Here is a 26,041-nt window from a genome sequence, read left to right as displayed (position 1 = left end):
AAATTTAAACGAGTGACAATCACGAGATTGGACTTAAACCACTGGGAACCCAAATGAGACAGCACAACTTCAGCATGACAAGATTTGGAGATGAGGTTTCTGTCCTCATTCATAAAAAAACCTAAAAGTTTAATAACTCACTCTCTAATTTTAGGCCTGCCATTAACAAAGTACAATGCACCATCTCTGCTTTCTCACTGTGTGACTTTCAGGAGAAAGTGCATTTCAGTTCTTTATTTTCAATGGCCATTAAACTGGTATAATAAAAAGCAAGTAGCATTAGAAGAAAATTTAAAGCTTTCCATTTTTATTCTAAGTAAATCTGAAAGAATATATAAAACAGCAAAATCACGCTCTACTGAGAGTCAAGTAGGACAGTTCTCTGGTGCCATCAAGCAAGAGATTTTTTATAGCGAATCAGAAGAGAAACCCCAATTAGAATAATATGAAGTAAAAGTGTATATAGAATATGCTCAACTTGGGGCATAGTGTTTGTTTTCTGTGCATAAATGGTAGAATTTTTTTTTAAGTAAAAGAGATTAGCTTGGTATGAGCAGACTTCGCTACCTTTAATTTCTGCCTTTCAACTGTTTCCTTGTTTTCTCACAAACCCTCTTCCATTCCCTTGTTAACTGCTATTTCAGCGAACACTTGGTGTTTTCTATCCTCCCCACCCTGTCCTCCCGTAGCCAAAACTGTGTTTGGGACCACCATGCCTGTGTATACAGTTTGCATTTTGCATGAAAGTGCCCAGTTTAGGGGGTGTAGGTGGCAAGTCCCTGGCTGAAATAAGGTCGCCAAGTGCCACAAAGCTGTGAAAGGAAGGTGTCTCCAGAGGAAAGGAAGGAGGCCGGAGAAAGAACCCCTCTGCCCACCCACACCTGAACCTGGGGGCTGAATCTGCCAAAGGCTGGGGCCAACTTTTTCTAATTCGTAGACTTCCTGTAGACTAGAAGCAGCCCTTGTCTTAAGAGTCTCTACTCTCAACTGCAAATATTTCTAACTTTTTTGATGGAGTGCTGAGGATGGACGGCAGCGTCGTGAGGTTTGGGTCAGTAAGGAAGAAACACAGGGGAAATCAGTGTGCGCAGAACTGAGGAAGTACAGAGGAAGGCAGAGCAGCTGTCAGTATCTCTGAACAGGGGCTGGATGCTGAGCCCTGCCTGAGGCCCCCTTTCCCGGCGAACCATACTAGTAAGGAGTACTAACTGGGACACGGTGAGTGCTGGATAATGTCGTCTCAACTTCCTCGGTAACTTCACCTGGAGCTGTACATTACCAGCACTTTTCATTTTCCCACCTACAATGGCACGCATGCCTGACATGAACTTGTAACTTGCAACATTAGTGAAAATGTGACGATGCCTAATAAGTTATGCAATCAAGGGAAAATCAAACTATTTAAGTTCATTAATAGCACTCAAGACCACATTTTCAATGCATGAAAGAAAGCCATGTCGTGTGACAAAAAAAATATTGAAGGCTGTGCTCTTGAAATGTGTAATCTTACACGTAAAAAAAGAATCCCCCCGATGAATCTAGAGTTTGGGGTGATATAATTGTTGTTTTAATATAGAACTCTTACACATAAATGTTAACTTTTTAAGGAAATAAAAATTGTATTGCGCCCAGGGTTTCAAATCAACTTAGCTTGCCTCTGGCCCTCCACAGGGCGGAAGACATCCTTTAAAAATCTCTAGGAGACTTCGGTTGCTTCCAGTATTTGGCTATTGTAAATTGTGCTGCTATGAACATTGGGGTGCACAGATTCTTTTGGATTGGTGTTTCAGTGCCCATCAGCAAACGAGTGGATCCAAAAACTATGGTATATTTACACAATGGAATTCTACGCAGCAGAGAGAAAGAAGGAGCTTATACCCTTTGCAACAGCATGGATGAAACTGGAGAGCATTATGCTAAGTGAAATAAGCCAGGAAGTGAGGGACAAATACCATATGATCTCACCTTTAACTGGAACATAAGCAATAGAAGGAAAAAGCAAACAAAATATAACCAGAGACATTGAAGTTAAGAACAATGTAACAATAGCAAGGGCGGGGGTGGGGGGTGGGGGCGGGGACAGTGGGTAGAGGGGATTACAGGAACTACTATAAAGGACACATGAACAAATCCAAGGGGGAGGGTGGAGAGGGGGGAGGGAAGTGGGTTCACCTGGGGTGGGGTGAAGGGATGGGGGAAAAGGCATACAACTGTAATTAAATAACAATAAATAAATTAAAAAAAAAAAAAAATCTCTAGGAGAGCCACCCCACGGAACAGAGATGCTGGGTGGAGTAACCCTACGTTCCATTTCAAACTGACAGGGAGCCGCGGCCCTTTGCATTGGGAACTAACCCCTTCAATTAAAGAAAGATGGTGTCAGAGCGGTCTATGCCTCGGGCTGAAGCTGAGACACCAGTACACAGAAGGGAAACGGTAAAGGGATGGCAGTTCCTAAGCAATGCTTCTTTCTTGTTTTTATTCTATGTTTTCCCTTTTCATTGAATTTATTGGGATGACATGGGGTAACAAAATTGTAGAGGTGTCAGGTGCACAATTCCACGACACGCCATCTGAACGGTGTTTTCAACAGCCCCTGTCAAGTCTTGGTCCAGCACCATTCCCCCCCAACCCTCCTCGTCCTCCCTCCACCCCCTCGCCCTCCCCACAATCACCACACTGTTGCCCATGTCTGTGAGTTTTTTTAATCTTTTCTTTCTTTTTTGCTCAATCTCTCTGCCCCCCAACCCAGCCCCCAACCCCCCTCGACAGCTGTCAGCCTGCTCTCTGTCTACGAGGCTGTCTCTCTTCTGCTTGTTAGTTCATGCTTCTTAACCTTATCAAATCCAGGGCCTCCTTTGTATGAATATTTAATTCTCATGTTATAAACCTGAACTAAAAGTTCATTCCAATATAATCTATGCAGAAAATGTATACATAAATCACTTTAATATAAAAAGGAGTGGGATTGATAGTGACACTCTATATTTCAATACGGAGGTAGCCAAGGACTCCACTCTGGAACATGGACTAGTCAGATGTGTTCCTTCTGTCCAGAATCACCATGAACATGTAATGCAGATGGACACTAATGTGCTGTACCTGCCACTCAGATACCACAAGCTGCATGGTTTGTGGTTTTCCAAAACAGTTCCAGATTCAAACAAGTGATCTGAAAACATACAGTTTCCTCCCTTTACATGGTACATAGTTGTATTTGGAAAATGAGTCCATATGAAACTTTGTAATATGCCTTAAAGTCCAGTTAGGTCCCAGATTCAGATATATCTGAAGAGATTTTTTTTTTTATTTGCTTGAACCTGACAGGCACTGGGTGGCGGGGAACTCTCTGCACGGCAGGCCCCACACGCGAGCTGCAGCTGTCAGGCAGTCCTCACCCCGATGCTCTTCATGTCGCAGGCAGCAACCAAGAAAAACGCCACGGCAAACTCCCCCAATGCTCCCAGTGGTTCCGCTTTCTGTGAGACTCTCTTGGTCGAGGGAAGGAGAAGAGAGCACCAACCCCCCTTTCAATTCCTCACAGTTACTGCTGACGTACAGACTGAACTACAGGAAGAGGCCTTACCATCGGAACGTGGCTTGCCCCTGCCAAAGGTTGGAATCACAGCTTTTATCAAATAGGCAAGGCATGTGTTATGGGAGATGCCACAGGTCCTTCAAACTTCCCAGCCTCGAATTCAAACACCCATGGGAATGCAGATTGTCATTGGTAGGAACAATGAAGTTAATAAACGAGAATCGTATTTCAATACTTTGTCCTACTACCCACCTAGTTACTTCCCAGAGCTCAGTGACACGGTGCTGAGACTCCGGTCACCACAGATATTAGACACTTCAAGACAGAGAAACGAGGTGGTGAGGGAATGGGGTGGGTGTGGCATAGGTAATCATAAGTTATAGATAATTTTACAGATGGCAGAAAGTGGCCACGGGAGGTCCCTTTAGAAACCAGTTTTAAAAGGAGTCAAAAACAAGGAATGGAAGGGAAAGGGAGGTTTGAAAATGCCGAAAGCACATTGGTACATATTGCCGGGAAATGCAGTGCCCCTGTCACTTTTTCTTTGCCAAATCCCCTTCCTGGCAGTTTCCCCTTTTCCGCGCATGAAGGAGGAAGATCACGTCAGTATCTGGAGTCACTGAACAGACGGGGCCCCTGCCATCATCCATCCCGGGACTGCACCAACGCCCTTCTTAGCCTTTCACATCACAGGGGAATGTCTCATTTTCTCCTTTCCAGCTCCTCTGCTGTAGTGAAAGGTCTACAAGCCGAATTTTTGAAATGGACTTTTCTACAGCAATTGGAAAAGTTCAATCTACAGAGGCATACTCTGAGACAAAGCCGGCAGCCAACCAACCAAAGACTGGTAGGCAAGACAGGCGTGAAGGCGTGAAGGGGTTACCCTCCACAGAGCGCTCCTTGCAGCTGGGCAGGCAATCTGGCGGAGGGGCTCGGGCTGAGGCCAGACCTAGCAAGAAAGCCAAATCCCTAAAACCGTGCATCAGTTATGTATCAATTCGACACAAAGATAATAAAAAGTGACATTTACTAAATACCTACATTGAGCCAACTTCAATACGTCATCATTTCTTCTACAGTACACTCGAGGAGGTATTATGTTCCAATGAGAAATAAAAATACAAATGAGAAAACCCACGTTTGCAGACATTAAAAACACTTCTAATTCCACAAACATCTGTACTAGGTCCCTTAGTTGAATCTGGGCGAATACAACATCTATTACATTCTTACAACAAACCAATATTTTTAAAATAACTGACAAACAGGATGGAGGAATGTTCTGATAAAAATGAACAAAACACTCAAATACCACCCACAGAATTCTGGAGAAAAATAATAAAAAGCACAGGAGAAACTCTGGGATATGCAGAGTTTGGTTGAAATGGAAACTTAAGGCATATTCTCACACACACAGAGCTACCACAATCTTTCTAAATGGCTTCAGAAGTCCTTTTAAATTTAAAAGTCAACATTCAAAAGCAAATTCTGACATAAATAGAGTGAAATAGCAAAGTTCGGTGGTCTTTAAGCCATTTAGTGGTGAAAAAGCAGCTCCACAGACATGAATGGTCTATAAAACAATAATTAAAAATGGCACATTTAATACGTTTTTACAGTAACATCCCTAAGTACTCAGGATACCCCTACACGTATTCAGGTCAAGAAGGTGGCGTGGGGTATGCCAGTCACTTACAAATGGGCTTCAATCACTATGTGTCCTAGATGAGAGAGTTTTATTTATGTAGGAATGTCGACTATGTGAGCCACAGATTCCCTAATAAAGCAGGCTGACTGAACTTTGACACACACACACACACACACACACACACGCGCGCGCGCGCGTATCCTAGAGATACTGGGGATTAGATACATGATAAGCCAAACTAAAAATGAACCCCGCGGTCTGGATGTTCAAAAGTTGTATTTCTAGCACGTAGACCACAATTTAATACTTGGGAAGGACACTGTCTGTGCCGTTCAATAACTGAGCTAGTTTCTTGGCTGTTTTCATTGTCTCGTAATTCACAAATTCAATGGCAGCATTAAAAGATCACTTGTATGAACACCACACTGTAGCACATTAAGCTCTCAGTGATAATAACAACAAAACAATAAACACCAAGTCAAGCGACTAAAAATTTTTTGAAATAAAACATGACTATACCTAATAAATTTGTGGTGGGCTACCAACGATTCTGTATTCTTCAGACCTTCTGTACCATTTCAACATTCAATACACAAAATACGTTATGCTTTTCACTGCATAAGGAAAGTTGGAAAATATCATTTCACACTTATTTCCTTGCAGAATTCCCAGAAGAAATATGCCAAAATGACAATGCGACATTTGTCATCAATTTAGAGCTAAAGTTTTACTTACAGTTTTAGAACTTGGGGGTGTTTTTTCTCTTAGGATGCTTTTCTTATGTTATGCCCCACACGAGGCTTTAGCTTCACGATATGTAAAACACAGTCAAACCGGAATTTGACTGAACAATATTTAAATGTAACTTGAAAAAATCCTCACTATTAATATTGCTAAATATGGTACTCATGAAGAAATAACTAGACAGCATTCAGTAATCTTTTAAAGAATTATAATTTTAGGTATAATGTGGTTTTTCTCACTTAATGTTTATAATTTACTTTTAAATTTCAATTTTATTTAAAATTATTTTAAGGTACAATTAAATATTCCTTTCAAAAAAGTAACCTTGGTCCTATCTGTTGGCCAATTACTCAATTTGGAAGTTTGTTTTGCCTATGGTAATCACATACTTATTCCATCAGGAGAAATGGTCATTTTTATCTTAAATCACATGACCACAGCGTTTCTACCTTTAATCGCCCAATGCAGTGCTGAAACACGCCACCTGCCCCTTGTGCTGGGGTTCACATAAACCCCCCAGGGACAGCGAGGGCTACACTGACACATGGCACAGACCAGGTCCCTGGAAAAGCAACGCCCCCCGCCCCACCCACAGACACCAAGTGGTTGGATGTTAAACGGGAACACGGGTGTAGGGAGTGACCGAGTGTCCAGCTCTCAACTGCCTGCACCTGTCCCGGTTTAAAGAGTTCAGACATGCAGACACTCTGAACGCCCCTCGGGCAGCCCCGCCTGCTGAAGCCAACCAAAGCAGACCCAAGGAACCCCAAACGACCCAACTCTGGGTTTCCTTGGTACAACCCTTGGCACCCCCTAAACCACACCAACATCTCCCAAACGTTGAAATGCCTTGAATTGGAACAAGGTGCCATCACACCTATTCTGCCAACTTCCCCGCGGCGATCAGTCCCTGACGTTCAAAGCCTTTTAAGGATAATTTAAGATATAAACTATCCTCACAGACCTGCTTTGTGGTCCCTTGTGAGTTGATTTTACAGCAAAGACTGTCTGTGAGCGCCGTGTTACAACTGAAAAATCACCTTATTGGCATAAATGCCATGTAATTTATAGGAGGATAACAAGAGTATTGGCAGCCATCTGTCATGTCCTCTGTAGCGGTGTCTGCTTCTATCCCATGTAAAAATCACGCTCCCTGACGATTAAGAAGGGCAGAGGGCACACTGACTAATCCCATTCACCCTATTAAACTCTTCTCTATCCATTTACGTGTGCATACAAATATATTTTCCTCCGTATAAGTAGGAATAATATAGAGAAGTATAAATAACAACAAATAGTTATGTTAGCAAATTAACATTTTTAAAATAGGACATTAAACGATAAAAGCTGGAGGTAGTTCTCTGTCAGCAAGCTGAACATCTGCATGACAGTATTAGAATAAAAAGGCGTGCGTCCATACATACTCTATCAAACGTGGAGGCAAGAGTATTTGATACCCGAGGTTAGACTGACTGGAGCAGAACGTCACTGATTTTAAGAAGCATTGTTGGATAGAGCACTGTTTCCGCCCTTGCATCTGTGATACTCTGCAGTAACTTTTCTTAGAAAGCCTCTTTCTGGTAGTTGATCAACTGCGCAGCTAGTTTGTTATTACAGAACACAGCAGATCTCTAGAAAACTGTGTGCCCTGGGACCAGTTACCCCCATGTCTTCCTAGGACTCATTTCCCCTAATCTTTATGACATTACTAATAAGTGACATTAATTGACCACTTGTCATCGGTAGGGCAATTTGTTAAGCATTTTAAATACATAATACTATTTAAACTTCAGTTAACACCCTTGAGACTCTATCCCAAAGTTCCAGTTAGAAAGAAAAGCAAGACTGAGGTCTGGAATGAGCTCTGCCTTCTTTTCTAACGCTGGAGAGTCTCGGAAACTAGAATCATAGATTTTTTAAATTATAATAATTTTAGAGAGAGTCTAGTTCCAATTCCCTAATACTATAAATACAACTAAAACTTAGGCAGATTATATAGTCTTTCCAAGTTTTGGAAAGTTAATTTTCATAAATTAACTCAACGAGTTAGTAGAAGAAACCCAGTATCTAGGTCTCTATGCAAGCTTTTCCTCCAAAACCATATCATAGACTACACTATGGTACCTTCTACTTATATTCGAAAATATTTAATAGAGTGATATGACTACACGTTTTCTTTTCCATTTTCTCTCTTTAAAACCGTGCTTCTCAATTTCAAAATATGCAAGAAATGTTATGGCGTCTTGCATTACAGATTCCAAACTTAAAACCTTGGTACTCACGTGGTTCAAGGACCACTCAGGGCATCGCCGTCTTGGATGCCACGCCACAACTTAGGTCCCACCGAGTCAGAACCTGCCAGGCAGTTCACGTGCCCATGGGCGGGGGAGAAGAGCTGCTCTATCAGGTTCCTACTTCTTCCACACCAGCCTGCTCACCAGCAGCTCCAGCGACGGCCAGTGTTGACCGGCACTCGATGCCCGACAGACACCCACGTCCACATCCAGAACCTCTCGTTGGCCTGTGTCTTAAGTAAACTGGTCATCTACCAAAGAACATACTTTGGTACAGCCTGTAATCTGAGATATAGCTTATAATCTGATACATGGACACTGGCACCTCATGGGTTTGCAGACTATGCTTTATCCTATATATCAAACTTGATAGAGGCCAAGCCTTGATAAATGGGCGATGTTGCAAAGTTAAGCTGCAGAGATCCTGCGAGTGTCAACAATTTATGGCAAGCTTTTATTGCTCTCTGATCCAAGTGGAGTATTACTCAACTTCTGAAATAACCTTATTGCAACACTATATTCCTTAAACACAAACTATGGATATGACACCCATTGTAATAAGAATACAAGGGACTGTTTCTGATAATCCTAGGACTTGCTAGCACTTTATTAACATGTACATTTTTAGAAGAATTCAGCCACTATCCGTCCCAAAGTATGTAGCAACCCAACTAAAATCTTACTAAAATGAGAAAAATTTTGAAGTATAGCCCATGGTAATGCCAAAGGTAAATATTTAAGGGAATGAAGCCATTAGTCACAATTTAAAATACCCACAAATATTCTGTTAACTATTGAGTTATAATATCAATATGATTTTGTTGTGTGAAAGTATGTTATATTTATATTTACTATTATTTGCTTCCTGTAAATTCAGTTATGAACAATACACTGCAATATACATTATTCAGGAAACTGCCTCTCCTAAATATCTGATCTTTTAATAACACATATATAGTGCAAATGATAAAAATTATTTACCTTATTAGAAAAATCATCTGACCTAAATATCATTGAGTTGTTTCAATGATAGTACTGACATTTCTAAAGACTCTGGAATAATCTCTCATGTAGACAATATTATCCAGGAACAAAATAATTTTTTTACATAATAAGGAAACATTCCTTTTTGATACTAAAATTATTTAGGCTGTATGTACTGACTACAATATAATTGTAAAAAATTAAGAAAAATTTCTGGAAATCACATACATACAATATAACTATATATTAAAGCACTTTTAAAGTTCAATTAACACTTCCAGCCCATCCTCAGCAGTTAAAAATTAGACTTTACTGAAAAAATATTTTAGAATTACTATTGTTCAATTGTCCTTAATTTATTTTGGATTTAAAGGTGTTTTTTATTAATGTGTTAAATCATGTATCTAATTTTCAAAGAGAATACAGCATTTAGCTTGTTTATGCCTAATATTCTAGGGTGAGAAAGAACAAGAAGTTATTTGACATAAACTTGTGCTGGATATTATCTCCTATGGTTAATTTTTGTTGTCCGCAGAGATTAGGGGCCAGTGGTCTGTTTCCTCAATCATATAACCAGGGTCCCTTCTACCTTCCTATCTTCATGTTTGGTGGGAAGAGAAGGAAACAAGGAATAATAAGAAAACCAGATCAGCGTCAATGGCCACAGGTACTCAGGGGTACATTTCCCAGCGGCACAAACAGAATGTCATCTTTTTCACTCTCTCTCTGTCACTCTTTTTCCAAAAATAAAAGTTTAAGTTCTGGATATTGAAAAAAAATACTTAAAAATTGAGGAGGGGAAGAAAATGAATGGTTTCTACGTTGGTTGACTATATCCTAAGCCTGTAAGACTCCATGGCAAGGGTTTGGGAATTGTGGAAATACATATCTAACACATTTACTTTGCCAAGCTCAGACAGAAAACGGTAAATGAATTTACCAGCACTGACTCAGGCCGGCTGTGAGGCAGGGCCTGTCTTAGGTCCGGCAGATTGGCCAGCCCCAGGGCTCTGCTGGGCCCCAGGGAGCAGGACGCCATGAATTCACTACGGCGGTGACAGGGTCTTAATGTCTCTAAGTACAATTTTCCAGTGACCAACTTTCTCCGTCGCTTTTATGATTCCATCATTTCTAATTCATACCTTCATTATCTATGTTGCAAAAGGTAATTGTTAACTTTGCCTGGGCCTGGGAAAGGAAATCACATAGCTTTTATTAGAGGTGGTGGCTTATTTTAAAATTTTAATTATAAATGTTTTCAACCTTCCTAGAGATTTTAAAACCCTTCAGGACAGAGCCCCTGCCTGTAAAGATTTTATAATGTGCAGAGCTTACCACAGTGATCTATTTTTAATATATATTCAGATGTTTTCATTAATAATGAATAAATGTCTATAAACAGTATCAGCTGAACCTCCAAAAATCCTGGGCACCGATTTTGGGGGACTTTGAATAACATTCACTGTTTGATGTCCCAGATTTCTAGTTACTTAGATAGTCAAGTTCAAAATGGAAAAATTGTCAAATTTGTTTTTATAGTTTCCATCACATTTCCGAAAACCCGCTTCATACCATCTGCACAAATGGCTGACAAGTTAGAGTAAAATGTTGACATTTTGGGGACTGTCCCTCATACCCTCTAATGCAAAAGTGTTTTTTTCAGAAACATTTGTGAGGTATCTGAAGACCTACTACATTGAAAAATGAGCTCCACTAAAGGCATTACTTTACACTGTTTTAATAATTCCTACCACACTTTTGAATGTGAGTATACTTTTTAAATAAGTGACTCTTCAGTACTAACATCTCTGTGTAGAGCACAGCAATATCAACTACATTGTTACATGGAAATGGCTAGTTACACACTCAGGTAGCACAGGTTATACATGCATTACTTCCTTCAGTGAAGTCTTCATTTATCTGAGCTATAGCGTTGTCTCAGTTTTTGACCACTTACAGGTGGCATTTGGTAGAAATTAGATAACATACCGGTCTTCTCTTTGCTAATTGTTCCAAATATAAGTCTTGGCTTACAACTAAATTATAAAGGCAACGTCCAAAGCAACTACAAATGATTTCACAATATTTTGGGGCTGTAGTCTATTGTTGATCTCACAGAAACTATATCATAAATAATACATTTAAAAATAACAGAATTATTAATTAATCTACCATCCTATGTCAGCATAAAACTAAGTTTCCTCAATGACTCTAGAACATTAGGTCACAGTGATCTCTATTTTTGGAGTTCGAGGATGGGACACCCCTTCCTAGTATAGGAGTATTTATTTCCCACACTAATGATTAGTTTTGACGACAGAGAAATCTCGCTGCAGATAGTAAAGGGAGCTGCAAACTCTGTCATAGAGAAGACATCTAGTATCGGAAACTCATGGATGGTACACACATACATACAAACATGTATGCCACATGAAACACTCACATGCAGTATTCTGAGTTTTGTTTGCTTCATGAAGCCATCCTAACCAAATTTACCATTTTATGTTGACTAACATAGATTACAATTACTTTTAGTTCATATAATCAATAGACAACTACCCAACAACAAAATAAAGCAAAAACAGAAACAGATACAATTTTCCAAAATCTTTAACACACTGAATATACTTTAAAATGGCAATTTTTTTTTGGAAAGTCTCATCCCCACCCTATACCCAAATCTATGCTGTGCATTTTTCATGCAGCAATTTCCATGGTTTTCATTCCACATAGACGACTAGGCAGGAAGTCAAGTCCATCCTTCGAGTAAGGTTTCCTTAATGACGATTTTTAACAGAACAGGTAAAACATCGATTATTCACTAATGAAAGATGCTAAATGTCTTTTGTCTCTATTCCCAGACAGTGCAGATTTAATTTCTCTCATGTTTTCTATCGAAACTTCCCTTTCATTGCATGTCTTAGGGGGGACATTCCAAAGGCACTATCTCCCTCCCCATCAGAGTGAGGCCCTCCTCTGCGGGAGCAGCCCTCCCTCCTCTGCTCTGGCTACTTCCTCCTCACCCTCTGTGTTCCAGCTCACGTGTCCTCACGGAGAGGATCTGCCTAATTGCCCACTGATGAACTTGCCTTTGGATGGGCCGAGAGGATTCAATACTTTTTTATTTAAATTTGATCATGCCTAATAAATAAAGGGGAGATTTAACATAACGTACTAAGAGCAAATGTCACAAAGGAGTTAAGAGAAGTTTGAAATCAGAGTCAGGAAATAATAACTAGAATACTGGGCTTACAGAAGCATATTATTAAATGGCAGATTTTTTTCCTACTAAAATTTTATAAAATATATGTATTACGTGGAAACTTAGAAGGAGTATAATAAATGAAATAATAAGAAATAATGTTAGCTGCAGGCCTAGGTCAGTCATTTCTCCTACACGTGCTGGTCTGCAACGCATGTTTCTGGGTCGTCCCTCAGCCCCTAGCTCTTCGGACAAGTCCAGGGAGCCTGTCACCAGCAAGGTGTGTCTTCCACGTGTGCATCTGCCATTGGACAGTTCAACACGCAGAAACAAGCCCAGCACGAGATGCTCTGAATACTCTAGTTATAGTATCAGTCATACAAACAAACGGACCACAGCTCTGAAAGCCTTCTACGAATACGCTCTATAATGCCAATTGGATAGACAACGCAACGTCATTTTTCTGTACAAGACCCTGAAACCTGTTTCAGAACACGGAAAGGTTATTCTAATTTTACCACCTGTAGCCTAAACAGGGGCGGGAACATCACGTTTTCAGTACCAAAATGTATGTTTTGGGTGGTTATATGATTTTTGTAAATCTAAAATGCCTCAGGTCATTGTATACAATAATTAGGTAACATTAAACCACGTTTTCATAATATGAAGACTCATATTGGAGTAATATTTTCCTAACATACTTTGGGCAAAGAACAGATAATAAATTGAAATTCAATATGTCGTCTTTCACATTAAGCAATAGGTATAAACTACCCTTTAAAATAACTTTAATAGTCCTATTACTTTTGAATGACAACCCTTTGAAATATTTATTTGTTTCATAACTGTTTAATTCATACTGACATAAATTTTAAGGCAGTATTTTTATAACATGAGGGCTACTAGTTACAAAAATATATTGTAACTAATATATTAAAATTACATTACTTCTAAATACAATGCTTTTAGCTAGAAAACCAAATCCAGGAAATCTGTATTTGTTGCTACAACCTCTCTATATGCACAAATGATATAGAGAACTGATTTCGATTCAATTGTATTGATTTAACACTACTTAGGTACCTAGAGACATTGTAGCTAATGTGAAAGTTACAACTAAGTATAAATCACAGTCACTTCTCTTAATGAATATATTAATCTTTGAGATATTATCTATCTATAAGTAGTGAGTAAATATTAAAATTATATTTGACAAGACTTTATCATATATGTCTTTAAATATTTTGTGGCTGTGGTTATTGGAGAAATATTAAGCTTTTAATACCTTAGAAGCTCAACTAGAATTAATGACTAGAATTTACTAGGATGTACATTTCATGTCAGGATAAGGGAGAACTTGATAAAAATAAGAACTGCATAAAAATGAAACTAGTGAGCTTTAAATTTTTTGAGCACCATTATGCTTTATTCCAGCAGAGAGGCAATTCACTAATTGTGTATATGAATTCAATGCAGCCAGTACAGTGCCTCCCATAAGAGAGGGTTGTTAAAGGCGAGTTCCTTTGATACAGCCACACCCTTACGTCTATTAATCTAAGAACAAAATGTAGGCGTTGCCTGTGCAAACTGTGGGCTAAGAGAAAAGGTGGGTAACGTGTATTATGAGCAGGCAGAGCGAGGGCAGGGAATGTAATGGATACAATGTTTAAAACAGCCTGCACTGAACCGGCGGCTTTGAAAAGGTAAAGACTTTATAGGGTGGCGGATATTTTAAGGTTGGGGCGCAGACTGTGCAAAGCTTCAAAAATAGAGATGAAGAAAGTTCATTTGAAAGGTAACCAAATGGCATATGTGACTAGTTTTGTATTTATCAAAGGATATTTCTGGTTGATTAGAAAAAATTAAAATTTCTTGACACTCCCTAACAACTTCCACAATATTGACTAATACGCTAGGTGATTATACACTAAATATATATAATTATCAAGTTTCTCTACAATTACCTCTATCATTTACAGGAGTTTTTGACACCTAAAGCACACTATTTAAAGCACCCATTAGATACAATTATTATTTCATTGACATCTGTCTTTAATTTGCATGAAGAGAATAAGTATTTCATTAAATCAATATGCTTTGAAAACGGTGGGCATGCTCGGCTTTTAAGGCACCTGACCAACCATGTGGCTTAAGTGAAGTACAGAAAAAGCTGCAAAATAGAGCAACGTGAGAAAAGCAATAGAGAAATTTAAGAACTTTCACAGCTTGGTGTCATTATTTCCCTTGAAATGACAAATTAATATCATGTATAAACTATCACAAAAAGTATCTGTTTTCTCCATTAAAAATATATCTATTTCTTGCCTTCCTTCTACTGTCAACAACTTGGCATAATTTCTAACATCATATAATTGCAGGTGATTTGCATTATCTATCATTATTTTATTCCTTGTAACTTCAGAGAGCAAAGAAATTGCTTAGCATCGTCTCAGTATTTTTGCCTGTGATTACACCAAATGGCCACAGGAAGGTGATGGTACCTCCACTCTGCTCCAAAGTTGGAGGCTTGAATCAACAATGAGTTTTTCCCACATCGGCACAGATAAGAGAGAAAACGACATCCCAGAAGGAGAGAACAGAATGTACAGAGGCATAAGAAAAACACGGTTGGAGACAGCGTGTTGCCCTGGAGAAACTGCAAGGATTTCAGTGTGGTTAGGTGACATGAGGTGCAAATGCTGGATTAGGGAGACGTGACCTCAAAGGGACAAGCAAGAACCAGAGGGGAAGAATACTACGACCAGAACCGTGTTAGAGGAAAGTGTTTCTGGCACAGATATTGACGTTAAACTAGAGGGGGATGACTGGAAGCAGGGAGGCATTTTCGAAGCTACTAAATTAATGCCACAAGGGACATGGTGAAAATCATACCCAGAGCGGAGCTGATGGGAATGGAGACTAGCGAAAAGACATAAGAAATAGTCAAGCATTAGAACTGACAAGTATTTTTGAAACAACTGTTTCCCCACTGCCCTTAAAGTAAGTTTTGCCCTCAACAAGACTTTCGAGAAAAGCTTTATGGCTTAGACATTACGTGAAACTGATACTTGAAACAATAGTTCTAGGTTACACTGGTACCACTTTTCAACCTTAGCAATGGCGATAATAGTACCGTTTTGATACAGACTGAAAAATTTCCTTAGGACCAGCTTAAACTAGCTTTTACTTGTATCTGACAAAGCATTTTAATATTTCAACATTAAATATTTACATTGCTTTAAATAAATGTTTTCACCACGTGACTGTTACATGTATGCTAACAGTATGCAAAAGACAGAATTATATTGGCAGATTATTTTATTCTGAAAAGGAGGCACATAAACGACATCATATGTATTCTTATTTAATACTATTATCATTAAAATAAGGTGTAGTTCTCTGTTTAGGTCAAATCTACATTTTTTCTGTTTCCAAATCTAGTTTTTCGGTCATCAGAATATATAACAATTTGATTTAAAAATAAGTAAACAGCCCTGGCTGGTGTAGCTCAGTGGACTGAGCGTGGGCTGCAAGAAAAGGGTCGCGAGTTCAATTCCCAGTCAGGGCGCAGCCTGGGTCCTCAGTGGGAGCCACGTGAGAGGCAACCACACACTGATGTTTCTCTTTCTCTCTTTCTCTCTCCCTTCCCCTCTCTCTAAAAAAAACAAATAAATAAAATCTTTAAAAAAATAAGTAAACAATGAAGAAACATTATAACATTTTTTCCCCTGTAACTCTACACAAGAATCAATTAACGCTGGGTGTCCAACATTTTGGCTTCTCTGGGCTACTACACTGGAAGAAGAAGAGTTGTCTTGGGCCCCACATTAAATACACAAACACTAACGAAAACTGATAAGCAAAAAAAAGGTTTTAAGTAAATTTACGATTTTGTGTTGGGCCCGAATTCATAGCCATCCTGGGTGGTGTGTGCCACCCCCCCACCCCCCACCCCCCCGGGTGTGGGTTGGCACCCCTGGAACACTGCCTAGAAGTAAGCTGAAACTAATGCAGAGAAGTGCAAGTGCAGTGACGTTCTATCTCATACTCGGCCAAGGCCGGGAGAGCGGAGGTGAAGGACAGAGGCTGCGGGAATAGCGCGTACTCAGATCCCAGGCAGAGGCTGATTAACTTCTCTGCCTGAGTTTTCTCATCTGTAAGCTGGGGTGAGGTTGTAAGGAATAAATGAGTTAACACATCTCAAAAGCAGGGCCTGGCCTGGAGTCAACACTCAGCGAATATTAGCTACTCACATCAATTAGCAAAAACCTTTTCAAAGTATAATGACGTCGATTTTTGAGAGGTTCTGGAAAAGGGCATGGATTGTTGGCTGCTGGAAATGTAAGTCATTACACACTGGTGGGACTCAGTGAGGAAGCACATATTAAAAGAAAAAGCAAAATACCCTTTTAAATATTCTTTTCACATGAGAACATCTAATATTAACCAAGCGATTTAAATAACAATGAGTATATTTTATCACTAACAAAACGTTAGCTGAAAAATTTCTGGTACTATACAGGGGAGGGCAAAAGTAGGTTTATAGTAGGTTTATACAGGAAACAGCGCTTACTCTTGTATTATTATTGGTTAATTATTGAATTATTTTCCATATCAACAACATGTTTTATATATAACATCAGCAAAAAATAAACTTGTATCTGAAAGGACAAGGCTAATGAGGTTATATGTGGTTGTGTGGTGTATTGTGTCGAGAAGTTTTTGATACTGTGGCTATATTCAGAGGCACCGAGGGGGGGAAAAAAAAAGGCCATGGTACATCAGCAACACCTGCCTTCCTGGTGGCAACAAACTTACAGGTTTGTAGTTACCGGCACATGGGAAACAAAATAGCCACATCACCTGTTCTCAGACTGGCGGACATTAAAAACAGGAACCTAGGAGCATTCATCCGAAACCTAATGTTCACACATGATTTAGCAGGCATACTGTTTGGTTGCACCAAAAATGTTTCAAATGCTTTATATAAATCCAAAATTTCTGAGTTAACATTTATTAGCAATTTAGTAATTTCATGCAACATAGGCCAATGTTAATGTGTAGTTAGTAAATTTTAAACAAATAATACCCCTAAAATATGCTAATATTTTGCCACGTAACATAATGTAGGTTGAAATTTTTCATATAGTTCTTGTGTTCCTATATTTTGTCCAATATCTGGAAAAGATATATAGAGAGTGTGTAAAGGTAAGTACTTAGAAGTTTTTTTTAATAATTTGATTTCCATTAAAAGGTGACTGCAGAGTAAAATGAGTTACAGAGTGATGTAATTTAGTGAACATACATTTTATGTTAGTTCAAAATAACTTTGAATCCATATGACTTAAAGTTGTCAACAAGTACCTTTTATTTTAGAGGAATATTCTTAGAGGTAAACATATTGTTTGCTTTGGCAAATCGTGGCATCTCACCACCTAATGAGCCATTTTAGGAATTCACAGAGTGTACGTATTTACTTTCTCCGTGTACTCCTTTGGAATAACCCTATAATCCAGTAACAGGATAACATCATAATAGTAATAGAAAATGAGGAGTCAATGCAAAATTTTCCTTTTTACATACTTTTTTTCAACATGATATCAAACGCAGAGACATAAGCAATCTTTGCTGAATGTGACGAAACTTTTACACAACTTGATTCTGATGTGGCTGCACCGCACATCCCAGACGCAGAGAACCTGAGCGCGTGAAGGTTGCCTCTGCACGGCCGTTTCGTCCGATTCACATTCCCAGACAGCAGAGACAGGAGCTCCAGACAGACAAAGCAGAGGAGGGGGGATGCAGCAGTGGAGGGAAGTAGAAACTTGGGGATATTTTTCCTGGTAAAAGTATTCTCAGGACTAATTTTACTTCCTCTCTAAACATGAAAATATTAGAGAATATATCACTATATATGTTTGTGAGCGTATTTCTAACAAACTTAAGTCATAAGGAAAATGTAGAATATGGCCCTTGGGAGTGCTTCTGTATTTCTTTACCATTTTTACAGTGTACCAAAAATATATCTTCAGCAAGCAAACTCAGAGTCAACGAATACATCTTTATTTCCAGATTTCCTACTATCAGGGGAGGTTTAAAAATCTGGAGTGCTACAAAAAAAAATCGGTTACTTCAAGCTGTTGTTATGAATAGTCTACCCCCAAAATGAATAAAGTAAGAATTTAACAAGCTCTTTCTCGACATTTACAGTTGAGGAAATTACCAACGCTGTTTTCAAAGAGCACATGACTCATTTTTTTGAAGAATAATTGACTCAAAACATCTAGAAGGATGAAGAACATGAAGCAACTTCCAGCTCAAAGCATGTCGAATCCACGTGATGCACAGACAGGGTGAACAGAATGTGTTAGCCTTTAAAGTCTGTAATGAAGATGTGTTTAAATCGGTAATGCTATTAATCATCGAGAAAGCAACTGTATTCCAAGTGTTTCTCTGAAATAAATCCTATCACTAACAGGACCATGCAGAAATATGAATGAATGAATGAATGAATGAATGAGAGGATTTACAGGTCATAATTAGAGTAATTTCAATTTCCCAACTGAACATCAGAGAAAAAAGCAACTTTTATATTGCTTATTTTTCAAACATGCTAAAATGTTCCCATGTCCATTTACTTCAGTAGTAACTAAGCTTATTGTTGGTAATTTTAATATCTCTGAGTTTGACAGCGTACAATAACTAGCCCTCTCTTCGCTGCCTGTGTTCTAGGCTAGAAAAGAAGTCACCGGTGGAGAGAAAATAGGACCCCTTACATAATCATTACCGATACGGAGGAATGTGGCTTAAGTATACAGCAACTATTGGAGGCATGAACTTGAGTTCTGAAATTAGTCAGACTTTCTAGCCACAGCCAGAACGGGCTGGAAGGTTCCATATACTATCCCATAAACTCTTGCAGAGACACAGCCTACTCTTAGCTATCTTCCTGCAGCATCCATACCTTCTGCAGGCAGCCTGGAAGGAAGGAGGAGATGCTCAGTGTGCTGGCTATTAATGCTTACCCCAGAGTCACCTACCAGGTAAGTCTCTCTACCTAACATGTGATGAATGAGTACACTGTAGAGAGAGTGGCGGAGAGAGGTGCAAATGGAGTTCCCCCTCATAAAAAGAAACAGGATGGAGAGATTAACGGGCACCTCCACATCCCAACAACATCTTTTGTTGGCCAAAACTGTAACACACGCGTACAGGTTCTACGGACGGCAGGAGATGGAAAGATCCAGTGCTTTCGCCGATCACTGTTGAGAAGCAGTCTATCATTCCGTCCCTATGCTTGCACATTAAAATGGCAAAGTTAGACACATAATTTCTTCCAAAGGCCAAACGTTAAATGATTATAGAAATACACCTTATGCTTCTAATAGCTTTATCTTAAAATACGAATTTCCCTGGAAACACTGAAAGCATTCAATGTCAACTATTGTAATGCAAATATAGCGTTCACTTTTTTTTTAATCTCCACAGCATTCTAGTTTTGATGTTGAAATTATTATGTACTCTGTTGGTGAACTTTGCAAGTAACAATAAATGATAAAGCATGTCTCTAATTGATTACATTTGGCAAATTTTTGAAATTACATGTTTTATTTCTTCAACCTATTAACATTAATCACTACACAGACAACATGAAAATGTTGGTCCTCCATATGTTCAAAATTTGTAAGAAAATCACACACTAGACGAATTAGGAATTTCTGGGCCTAGAATCTCTCTTTACTCTGGGCAGCATTTACAGCAAATTAATGCCTATTTTAAAAAGAGAAGGAAGACAAGGGGGAAACTCTAGTAAATTCCTTTTACGTTCAACCATAGAAAGCACACATCCGACAAGGAGTCTTACTAGTTCTCCCTTTAAAGACTTATTAAGATGTTCTCTGGAAGAATCCACTAATTAACATAAGTGATTTCAAGTCTCAGACAAGTTACAGAACTTCACTTGAAATAGAAAAAATAAATTTGAAATGTGATTTTTACAATATGATGTGCATCGAACAACTCTGATGTTACTTGTCATGTAAAGATGATATACTGTCTGTTTTAAATGGTATTAAGGTTAATAAAAACCTACTTTGAATTTGTGACATATTTTTTACCCAATTTTATCACAGATCTATGTTAAAGGAGTAAAATTTGGACTAAGGTTCCTGTTTCCCAAATATCAGTGCGAAAAATAAAATCAGGATTATGTATTTCTCTCTAATGCATAGTAACAATTTTCTTATTATCGGTTTACATTAAGTAAATAACATACTACCTCTTATCAACCAATGAATTTTGCTGGCCTAGTGCACCTTTTAATTTAAATTCATTTTATTAAGACAATATTATTTTTTGACTTATCACAATTTAAATCCAAATGAAATAATTTAAATTCATTTTATGAGGACTACATTCAAGCTTGATATAAGCCAACAGTATTTGTTTTTATATTTATTATATATTTTATACTTAATTCAGCTTTTTGAAAGATACCCTTTGTAGCATGGTACATAAAACGAGGGGAGAAAAAATAGACCAATATATTATTACTTTGATATTGTTTTGTTATTTGAAATAATTGCTCATGAAAAGATCTATCCATAAACTGGTAGGCAAGTTAGACTCCTTGAAAGTCATGTTACAAAATATATAAGTATATATTTTACATACAATAAACATATAATATAATCCAATATTAAATAATATATTATATAGAGAATATGCATTTAAAGGATTTTACCTAATATATTTGTGTGTATATTAATATATGTTTATATATGCTTGAATAAGTAAAGACAGTTGTTAGAAAGTATCTAATCAACTGAAGACTCATTTCTCAAATGTAACAAACGTCAGTGAAATTATAATTTAATGGGTACACAATGTAATGTAAAGCGACCTTAACCAGAAAGCACTATTCAAGCCAAAGGTGAGTATACGTTAAGAATGAGTTAAATTCATTGAAGTCTGACTGAAACTCGTCATCATTCAGAGCTGCACTATCAGGTTCTTTCAAGTATATTCAAATAAATGCAACTCCCGAAGAGAAAATATGCTGCTTAAACTTTTCGGACGTGATCCCACACACTGACATCTACAACAAGGGAGGTGACAGGCGTGTGAATGGTCAGTCCGTCAGCTCAGCAGCAGCTCCTTTTCACTCTCTGTCAGGAAATTAGACTCAATTTCTACCTAATCCTAGAGATGAGATTATTTAAAGTTATTTTGGACTAGTTGTAAAAAACACAGCATTAACTGTAATACCATTTTATATGCATTTCAATGACAGAGAAGAAGAAATAAGCCAAAAGCAAGTATATACTTGAAATGGTACCGAAATGAAATATATATATATATAAACTGTATCTTCTAAAAATGTCCATCCTACTAAAATGTTATTTGGGGACAAAAAGATTTAGCATAATCACCATATTTTGAAAAGTGTACCAAATAAAAATGTTACTTGGCGATTTCCACGCTACTTTTTGTCTTGGGATGACCTCTCCTGGCTGAGTTGTTCATTATCTTACAGTTTTCTCCTTTGAATGTTTTTCGTATTAAGAATATAGCCATCATTCTTCCTCAGCTTTATATAGTACACATAAAATTTATCATAAACTGTAAAAATAGAAATTTAAAGCACTAAACACATAAAGTTCATTCTAATCATTTAAGTCTATATCATTCTTATTTAATTCATTTCCAGGATTTGGGGAAACGTTGAGCTTTTAGTCCCACAATTCAAATTCAAGTGAAGTAAAAAGTTATCTTAATTAGGCCATTATACATTTTTAAACAATTAAGAATAAAAGCTAAATAATTAATTTTAATAACCAAACATAACTATTAATTATCTTAAAAGTAATAATCTCTGTTCTTCCCTATCTCCAATTTCTAAGTTGAAAAAAACTAAGAATATATTTCTGACGTAACAACTTTTTCATTCTTAAACTGTACGCACCCAACAGCTACATCCGCACCAGGCCTGACGCGGGGTGAATCTTCCTGACTGATCTGTTGTAACTACAGTGTACAGAAAGACGAAATACATCCCCCAGGAAAACCCTGGAGAGGAGCGCCTTCCATCAGGGACTAAAATAAACTTTCTTAAAAGTTTATTTTCATAGAAAAGGGCCAGTTAGATCTACAGCACCAGACCTTGACATGGAAATGGAAATTTCAGCAAAATTAATTTCCTCAGGATATAGTTAGATATTTATGTAAATATTAATGTGCCAAGCATTATATCTTCACAATTTCTGTTTAAATCTATAAGTTGACATAAAATATTAATACTACATCACTTTTTAGGTTTAATCTGTTTTGGGGGGGGGAACTATAAAATGTTTTTCCAGTTCCTTACAAACTCAGATTGCCAGTTAGTGGCTTCCCTATCTTTAATTGCAAGAAAAGCCAAGCAAATACTGTGTTTGGGAAAACATCTCAAAACCAATACTGGTACCTTGTATATTATTATTATGCAGCAGATTCTTTAGCTCACCTTAGAAAGTCGTGTTCAATACCTACTCTTATTCATATGTACACACTGGAATAAGAACACTAATATTAACACAGACACAGGTGCCTGAATGCATCCCAGGGTCTTGTAAACAGAGAGAGGGCTACTTCCCATAGTAAGAATTCTGGAAAACACTACACTTTTCTTTTTTCCTAAATGGAAAGCACGTATTTTTAAACTTTAACATCTTCATGATTATTGTTTAACACCTTACTCTTTCTCACAGACAAGTCTGAGCCCATGAACGTTATTCTAAGATTGCTACAGTCTTGGAAGTGTTTAACCCTTTCGGAACCAAGAAGCCAGCATGCACTCGGGTCTGCAGATCCCAGCCCGCACTTCCAAAGCAATGCAGAAGGGCTAGAATCTTCCACGTCTTTCTAACCTCGTGAAAACATGGTGATTTTTTTCTAAAGCGGGATAAAACACACAGAGAGAACATATGGAAGAGCATCATTTTCCCGAACTCTTAAGAAATCCGTTCATTGCTACATCACTGATGCTTTGCGCTGCTTGTCCCAAGTCCTAGGCTGCAGTATTGCGAACTGCCAAAAAATTTAAGCAATTTCGGCGACGATATTGGATCCACTGTCTCCATTTCAAGGAGCAAATACTGAAGGGTCATCAACTTGTTGGCGTGGGTGGGGGGAGGTCTCAAGACAAGTCCATAGGTGTCCAAACCGCTCAAAATACACTATTTTCCATCCCCGAATACGTGCTCATTTAAGTTGAAACCATAAATAAAAATAAGAAACTTATTTATTCCATAGTCCTTAAAATGCCGTGAACTCCCTTCACACACACACACACACACACACACACACACACACCCTGAAGTGGAGAAACAACTCCCAAGAAGCTGTCACCTACACAAATCACTCTAACCAAACAGTTGCCAACCCGTCTCCACGACCAGGCACAACTTTCCAGAAACATCGCCAGCGTCAAAAACCTGTGCCCGCGCCCAGGAGCGCGGGGTTTGGAGTTTGCCCGCTGCAGCGCCTGGCTGCAAGTGCGCGGCAGCGGAGACACGCACACACCCCGGGGGACGAGCACTGCGAATGCACCTCGGCGTGGGGACCGACCGGGGCGGCACATCACTGCGGCACGGACGCGGCTCCGGCGCAGCGCGAGCCCGCGGGAGGGTACTTACGGGACGCTGAGGGCGCCGTCCAGGCTCTGCAGAGGACGCAGCCGACGAGCCAGAGCCACAGCGCTGCCCCGCAGCCGGCTGGCCGCGCCGCCAGCATCCTTCGCCTCCCGGCTCGCGGTACTCCGAAAGCTCGCTGCGGAGGGGTGCCGTCCGCCTCTCCGCGGGGTTCTCCCAGGGAGGCGGGCTGCCACGGACCCCAGAGCACGCCCAGCCCCTCCCGCCGCCTCCGCCTCTCGGCCCCTCCGCCGCTCCAGGCTCCAGTCCGGCCGGGCTCCAAGCAGCGGGGAGTCACGGCTTCCTCCTCCTGAGCGCGCGGTTGGCCTTTGCGCTGCGCGCCCGAGGAATGCCAGAGGGAAGAAATTCTCACCAAGCAAGAAAGGGAGGGGAGCCCAGGAGGGGACACCTACCCCGCCCTCTGCCTCCGAGGTGGGGGGGAAGGACCAAAGGACGCGGAGGCAAATCCGAAGAGTGCAGGATGCCGGAAAAAAAAAAACACAAAAAAAACAAAATAAGGGTCGCGCGCCGGGGACGGAGGGGCTGCTGCTGGTGGCAGTGCGAGCGAGCGCGCCCCTCGCCGCTGGGTAGCGGGACTCCGAGCGGGAGGCGGCCGCTTGTCAGCTCGGCTCACTTGGGGAGACCGGGCCGGGGACGCAGCCGGCGGCGCGGCGCACGCACGGCCTCAGCGCGGCGCGGCGCGGGGCAGCATCTCCCCGCGGAGCAGCCGAGCAGCGGCGGGTGGAGCGCCGGAGATGCCGCCGCCAGCAGCGCCTGCAAACCCGGCGGCGGGCGAGGCGGGGAGCTCTCCCTCCTCCTCCCGGCTCCAGTCTCCTCCCCGGCTCCTCCTCCTCCTCCAGCTCCCGTCGCTCCTCAGCGTCCCCCCCCCCTCCCGCACCCTCCCGCTCGCAGAGCCCGTCGGCCCAGCCCTCGCCGCGTCCGCCGGCGCACGGGAGCAGCCACCCACGGGCCCGGCGTCCTCGGCCGAGGCGGGGGCCCAGGTAGGAGGCGCGCGCCCTCCCCGGGCGGGGGGCGGTGCTGGAGTTGGGAATTAGCTGGGCAATCTTGGCACCCTGGCGGCCCCCACCAGCACACCCCGCCAAGCTCCGGGAAGCAGAACCCCTTCGCTGGGGCGCCTTCCCTCTGCCTTCTCTCCTCCCCTTCCCACGGAGATGGTACAGGCTCCCCGAGCTCCGGCACCCCGGGATCCACAATCCCGCGTCCGACAGGCAGCTCCGAGGAGCGGTCCTAACAGCGAGTGACGGAGCTGAGCCTGCCGACTGGGGCAGCGGGGACTGCAGACAGACGCCCCTGATGCAGATGTCTTCAATATGTAATTAATTCACACTCTCGCACACGGACACCCCACACGCCGCTGCTGCCGGGAGAACTACATTGAGGTAAACACGCACACGCACAAACACAAAACTGAGATAAACAAGCAGGCGTACGGATCACTGCTCCGGGGTCTCTGACGCATTGCGAGCACCAAGGATTACCAACTGGTAGACAGACCCAGATTTCCTATTCCCGTTTATTTTCCCTAATAAATCTCACGCTCTTCTCCCCAGCTCACACCTGTCCACACTCCAGCCTCCATACAGGTCCCTTCCACCAGGCTGCATAAAGTACTTGGATTCTTTTCTCTCTGCAGAACCAATCCTTTCCCTGGCTTTACTGACACAGGTAGGAATTATTGGCCGCTTCACTAGCTAACGATGTTTGGGGAGGGTGAAGTAGGAGTAACCATGTCTTTCAGCATTATGCAATGAATAAGCATTTGTCTTTCAAGATAAATAAAATTCGTATAGAAGCTTGCCTACTCCTGGGCGAGACTCGGAGTTTCATGTTCTGCTCAGGTCTCAGACAGATCCACGTAAACAGTGCCGCGCGTTCACTGCGTGGTTAGTACGGGGCTAAAGGGCCTGATTCAGCTTTCTTCATTGCAGCTTTGTGTCTTGC

At 40.5% G+C, this 26,041-nt stretch overlaps 1 protein-coding gene across 1 annotated transcript in view; it reads right to left on the bottom strand.

The window, feature by feature from the left end:
* The window catches only part of CNTNAP2 (contactin associated protein 2), a 1,617,197-nt gene extending 1,592,350 nt beyond the window's left edge, over window positions 1-24,847 (bottom strand). Inside the window, exon 1 of the mRNA XM_053926665.1 lies at window positions 24,086-24,847. Coding sequence (XP_053782640.1) covers window positions 24,086-24,182 — 97 coding nt within the window. The 5' untranslated portion in view covers window positions 24,183-24,847. The remainder of the gene's footprint in view (window positions 1-24,085) is intronic.
* Window positions 24,848-26,041: the final 1,194 nt, after the last annotated feature.

Source organism: Desmodus rotundus, chromosome 6 (genome assembly GCF_022682495.2).
Source record: "Desmodus rotundus isolate HL8 chromosome 6, HLdesRot8A.1, whole genome shotgun sequence".
Lineage (NCBI taxonomy): Eukaryota > Metazoa > Chordata > Mammalia > Chiroptera > Phyllostomidae > Desmodus > Desmodus rotundus.
This window is presented reverse-complemented; position numbering and strand designations above follow the sequence as displayed.